General features: G+C 36.3%; 1 protein-coding gene across 2 annotated transcripts; it reads right to left on the bottom strand.

The window, feature by feature from the left end:
* Nucleotides 1–584: 584 nt before the first annotated feature.
* Nucleotides 585–5,974, bottom strand: gorasp1b (golgi reassembly stacking protein 1b). Of its 2 annotated transcripts, none has more exons than XM_089125996.1 (9): nucleotides 5,867–5,974; nucleotides 4,893–5,051; nucleotides 4,609–4,812; nucleotides 3,743–3,829; nucleotides 3,532–3,662; nucleotides 2,683–2,803; nucleotides 1,944–2,025; nucleotides 1,203–1,292; nucleotides 585–1,123 (listed from the first exon to the last, which is right to left on the bottom strand). In XM_089125996.1, exons 1-9 carry the CDS (start codon nucleotides 5,921–5,923, stop codon nucleotides 1,074–1,076), a joined length of 981 nt encoding a protein of 326 aa, XP_088982122.1. In that variant the 5' UTR covers nucleotides 5,924–5,974; the 3' UTR covers nucleotides 585–1,073. The 2 variants fall into 2 exon arrangements, with proteins under 2 accessions (XP_088982122.1, XP_039512253.2); XM_039656319.2 differs by having other exon boundaries at nucleotides 4,971–5,051.
* Between the last annotated feature and the right edge of the window lie 174 nt (nucleotides 5,975–6,148).

Genomic DNA, 6,148 nt, shown 5'->3' with positions numbered 1-6,148 from the left:
GAGGATATGCATCCTTAACATCTGTGTATTTCTCATTTTCAGAAGTGGAAAATCGTGTGGATATTTCCGAGGTAAGCATGACATGTTTAACACTGGTGTATGTTTCTCTTGGCCTTTTATTATAATGTAGAATTAAGCAAAGTCAAATAAGGTTACATTTTCTCTTTAATCTTGACACTTCTGCACCAACTTTTTTTTTAGCATTAAAACAGTATGTGTGTGTGTATATAAAACGTATGTAGAGGCCTATATATATTATATTATGTGTGTGTGTATATATATATATATATATGAAGAGTTCAGATGCAAAAGCCTCTAAATGCCATTTGAAATTTTCTTCTAGAATGATCATTTTTATCAAGCTTGTATATTTAAGTTCAGTGATTTCACTTAAATGGCAATGATAATTACCTATTAATTGTTATTTAAGTGAAATTGCTGAACTTAAATATACAAGTTTGATAAAAATCATCATTAAAGAAGAAAATTTCAAATGGCATTTAGAGGCTTTTGCATCTGAACTCTTCATATATATATATATATATATATTTATTTATTTGTGTGTGTGTGTGTATTCAGAGAAATTCGGTCAACAGCATTTAATGGATTTGTCCAACACATTGATGACGATGAGCTCCAGCCGCTTTCCTGAGATATTACATAGAATCACCACTGAAAATAATGTAAATTTAACTTTAAAGTGCAATTGTGTCATGAAAATAATGTCACAATGCAAAACGCTTATCTTTACACAGGCTGGCTTCTTATCCAATACCTGTATGCATAATATTATACATATGTGTGTGTGCATATATAGATATAGACATTTTATCCTGATATTCAAGTGGTTTCTCTATTTTATAAAGCATGAGTATATATGTGTGCAAACAGAAACGGCACTTTAAAGCATCTGTTTCTGTGTAATCTTGCATGTCAGCGCTCTAGTTTCAGAGACGTTCACCGGCGCTTCAATAGAATTGCTCAACTCTATCCCAGCAGGCTCCTGAAACCTCAGCTGGTGCTCATGTGAGGGGTTCATCCTTCAGCTCCACGTTAAAGATGGTGGCGTTTGTTCAGCGCAGACTCTTCTGAACCGAGATCATCACGCTGTCTTCAGGACGACCTTCAGGAGGAGTAATGTGGCACGTGAGGAGAGACCGTATGAACACTAAGATCATTTACTGTGGTGTTTTGATGCTCACTTAACGCAGACACGTCCTCACTGTTGTCATCATCATCATCATCCACAGGCAAAGAGGAAGAGCGTGCGGAGAGATCCACAGCGGTCGTGTCTGCCAAAAACAAACTGGTTTTAATGTGTTGAACATATTCTGCTTAAAGTTGAATCTACTGTTGAACTGTTTTCCAGCATATATGAGTTTATTCTGATTATCTTTATCATGTGAGAGGATAAATCTGTGTGATTTGAAGTGGTGTATGATTATAACATGCTTGATGTATTGGGTTTAGGTCCCGGAAAACTCTTGAAAACAGACATTTATGAAAAGGTACTTAAAAAAGTGTTTAAATTATTATTAATTTTAATTGATAAAACAGTCAAAATGAAGCTGCAGCTCGTCTGATATAGAGGCATTTCGCGTGGCTTGCCTATGAGTGTGATATTGCTCATAAATATTATACAAGTATATGATACATCTTTAATTCTTCAGTTCAATTATATATTCATAAGAGAAGAAAATCCGTTTTAATTAGGAAAGCGATATCTTTGTCATGGTGTCATTTCAATGCTGAAAGTTTCCGCAGTCTTTGCATCCGCTGCACTTGATTTATTTTTGTTTATCTATTTACCTTTTTTAGAATTTGAAAGATAATATAGATATTGTTTGATGAGTGAGATCTCTGATTGAACTCCTTGAAAACCTTAAAGTCGTGTAATATCATGTTCCAGTGTGTGTGTGTGTGAGAGAGACCCCTGTTATGACCTGGAGATGATGCTGACGCTTCGTCCTGAACAAACCCTTCACCGGCGTCTTCCGTCACGCCACGCTCACGATCTGACAATGACTGGAGTAAGACAAACATCATTTCACCTTTATTTTTGAATGTAGAGCTTTATGTAATATTATGGAAGATAATGTTTTCACTTATTTGTATCTCACAATTCTGACTTTATACTTCAATATAAATGACCTCAATTATACGTCACATTTCTGATTATTTTCCCCCCTCAGAAATTGTGGATTAAATACTCGCAATTGTGAAAAAAAAGTCAGATTTGTGAGTTTATATATTGTAATTCGGACTCTCTCAGGATTGTGGAGGAAAAAAAATGTCAGGCTTGTGAGATGAAAGTAATAAACTTTTTTAATTTACAAGTTTACCTCTCAAAATTCAGACTTTTCCCATAAAAAGAGAAAATTAAGTTTATTTTCAAGAATAAGTTTATTTTGCAAAAAAGAGAAAAAAGGTCAGAATTGCAAGTTATAAAACTCACAATTGCCAGAAAATGTCAGAAATGTGAGATATATTACCTTTTTTCTTTTTTTATTCTGTGGCAGAAACAAGCTTCTATAATACAGATATGATGAGGAATCTTATGAACATATTTTGCCCCGAAATTGCAAAAGAAAATCTTAAATTTGAAGCCATAATTGTCCTAAATATGATTTTTTTTCTTTGCATTTCTGAGTGATGTTTCCTGTGAGATTTCTGTAGATCTACCTTAGACCAGTTTTTGTCCTCTTGGTTTCCAGATGTTGCAGATGCATTCTGGTATTGATCTGATGCGAACGGACGCATGGGGATTCGATGCAGGTACCCAAACCCCACGCCACAACCGAGACTGAGAGAACAAATACATGTTGTTTAAAGTGCCCCTATTATGCTTTTTGGGATATTGCTTTTCATGTAGTGTGTGATAAAGCTGTCTGTGAGTGTTAAAGGTCTGCAAAGTTTCAAAGATAAAGTTATCGTCTCCCAAAACTAAGAACTGATTCTGAACTTCCTGAAGCGAGTCGTCTAATTCCAGTCTTCCTGTTTGAATCTACGTATGTTTGTAACTAATTTGCATAATGCCAGTATATGGTTTTCATTGGCTGTCGGTGAAGAGCGTTTCTTTGCTGGGCCGTCTGACCAAACAGAGTAGACCAATCAAAACAGACTGTGTCATCTGACCAATCAGTGCAGAGTAGACCAATCACAAGAGACTGGGCCATCTGACCAATGAAAACAGACTGGGTGGTCTGACCAATCAGAGCGAGTAGCTGTCAGAGAGGCGGGGTTTAGAGAGACCGAATCCTTGATCGAAGCGTTTCAGACACTGAGAAAAGAGCAGATGCTGGAGTGGATATTATGAGGAAATCAAAGTGTTTTTTGACCTTGTTTGCATGTTAGCCGGTCGTAGAAGACTCGTTTACAATAGACCTTTTAAACAGCATAACGGGGGCACTATGAATACAATTCTCTATGATTATTGAGTGATGTGTACGACAATATCAGAACAAAAAGTGATGTCAAATGAAAAAGTTGGACTGTAATTGACTGTATTAGCCAGTTGTGCTGATGAAATACCTTCCCTCTCCGCCCCACGCTGCATTAGGAGTGATCATCACCTCCCGACAGCGGTCCCAGCGTGTGTTATACACCAGCAGCTTCAGCGCTTTCCCCTCAGACGCCTCGATCAGCGAAAAGAAGTCCTCCGACTGCAAAAATCAACGGCCAGTGTGATTTCATATTCAAATGCATCCAAACCGGCTTCGATCAGCTGATAAACGCATCTTACTTCCTGCAGCACCTGATCGGCGCCAACAATGTAATCCGAATACGGCTTCAGTCCCGCCAGTTCAGCGGGAGAATTCCCTTCCACATCCTGAAACATCATTACACCAAGGCATGTTACTCTGGTTTTACTCTGAATTATTCATCTTTGCACATCATTATTATTATTATTTTGAATCATGGTAATCTTGAATCGGAATAACTTCCCATTTATTTTTCAAGGATTTTTTTTGTTTTTGTAAATATGTCATTTTGGTGATCAACGATGAGTTTTAAGGGATACAATTATTGACTACAAAGGGACTTTTTTACTCAAAACGCTGTAAATCAATACAAAAATGATATTTTTCAGTTTTCAACTAAAAACGCTGTTTATCATCTCCATGTAAACTGCAAAAATGCAAATTTGAACTTTTAGTACATTAGATAACATGAACTAAGAATAAGCAGCATTTATTAATCATTGTTCATTAATCTCAACATTTATTAATACATTTTAAAGATCAAATGCTATCTTTTAAATTTAGAACACGCAATATAAACTAACATGCATATTTCTATTAACTAGCATTAATAATAATAATCATTAATACATGCTGTAAATATATATATTGCTCATTGTTAGTTTGTCAGTTAATGCATTAATGAATGTTAATAAATGAGACCTTATTATAAAGCGTCACTGTATTTTTTAAACAATTTATTTTATTTTATTATTATTATTAATGATTAAATTAGACAAAAAAATTATTTTCAATAGGGGTCTGAAACTTTTGGAATATATTCCATCGTATAGTAATTGTTTTTGCAAAGTTGCGTTCAATAAAAAAACTTTGAACAGGACTCTGCCGATTACATTTTGTAGCTCACCAGCACATGCCAGACGTTGTGATTGGCCCCTTGGAACGTGCAGAACCGGACGCTGGCTCCCAGTAAACCCTGACCGCCCCACATGTTACTGGGCACGACCTCCAGCTCTCGGATCCTCATCACTTTACTGCTGTAGACCTCCAGCTTCACCGGCTTCTCCACGTTTGCCTTCAGGAGGTCCTTCAGCGTGCTGCTTTCTTTATTCTGATAACACACACACACACTTTAGGCTCTCAGTTTGACATCAGAGCATAACGTATGCAAGGAGATCTTCAGATTATCACCATCATTATGATTTCTGACTTCTGGTTGTGACTCATCATTTTTAGTGTAACGCGCCTGAAATGGAGTTTAGATCTCACCAGTCGGGTGTGTCCAATAGACAAAATAAAATCAAAGAAGGGCTCCAGGCCGGCTCGCTCTGCGGGAGAATTCTCCTGGATCTGGGAATTAAAGCGGAATATTATGGAAGAAAGCTCGTTTTCACCACATGATGGGTGTGTAAATCATAATTATGAAGAATATGGACCATATGAACATTTTGGTCAAAACCGATAACTCTTTCTATTTGAAAGCCGATAACTAATATATTGGCCGATAAATACAAATCCAATTTTTTTGTATAATTTTTGAGAGAGCCTGACTACAAAACAAAAGTCTCACCATTAAAAGTCGCGTGTTCCAAGCACTCAATTATAACGTTCTCATAATAATTTTATGGAGCTTATATGACAGACTTGCGCTGCACATCGCACTTAAATCTATTTTCTTTTTTTGACGTGATTCCAATCATATTTCAATCAATTCAAAACCATCATTTTGAACATCTGAAGCGTCTCAGCTGAAAGAAATTATCCATTATTTATTGGATATAATATAAATTTTCTTATAGGGCCGTTACGGATATATGGTGGCCACTGGCCAATATATTGTGCATTCTCATAAGTCAGTCATATTATAAGATCAGTCAAAATATTATGCCATACTTATAAATAAGAGATTAAAAAGTCAAAATTATGACAAACAAAAGTTTGCCATCGGAAAATACTATAGAATTTTAAGACCCCTATTTTTCCAAGTGACAATATTCCGATGATTACTCTAATAAACATAAAATTCGAAGAAACCATTACACATCCCTAGATTTTGGATTTTTAAATGCTGTGACACTATGAAACACACTTCAAACCTGATTCCTCAGACTCGATGTCTAACTAAATGCAATAGTGACTAAAACAGCCGTTAATGTCGCACTCACCGCGTGCACGTGATACCCGCTCTCTGCAGCAAACACGCTCTGAATCAAACCCATCATGTACTGCGACGTACGAACATCATACTACTGAGCGAAGCTCATGAATATTGATTAGTACATGAGCACGTTGCTTAGTAACCTTCCTGATGCTACTCATTAATATTCATACATCTGTCTGGTTTAAGCCAATCACGTAGACTTCTGTATGCGCGAGTCGTAACGTCAGACCTTCGCCATAGTAGGATTCGTCCGTTCGCTTTTCTTTTTTTTTATTTTCTTTTTTTT

This window comes from Pimephales promelas, chromosome 22 (assembly GCF_988280905.1).
Source record: "Pimephales promelas chromosome 22, fPimPro1.hap1.1, whole genome shotgun sequence".
In the NCBI taxonomy this organism is placed as follows: Eukaryota; Metazoa; Chordata; class Actinopteri; order Cypriniformes; family Leuciscidae; genus Pimephales; species Pimephales promelas.
This window is presented reverse-complemented; position numbering and strand designations above follow the sequence as displayed.

Bases quoted from the DNA above. Each gene is read 5' to 3' on its own strand.
- gorasp1b (XM_089125996.1), bottom strand. From the start codon at position 5,923: ATGATGGGTTTGATTCAGAGCGTGTTTGCTGCAGAGAGCGGGTATCAC. The intron at 4,813-4,892 runs GTGATAATCTGA...GTGTGTTATCAG, and splicing joins AGTCAGAAATCATAATGATG to AATAAAGAAAGCAGCACGCT. The intron at 2,026-2,682 runs GTAGATCTACAG...GTCTTACTCCAG, and splicing joins AGGACAAAAACTGGTCTAAG to TCATTGTCAGATCGTGAGCG.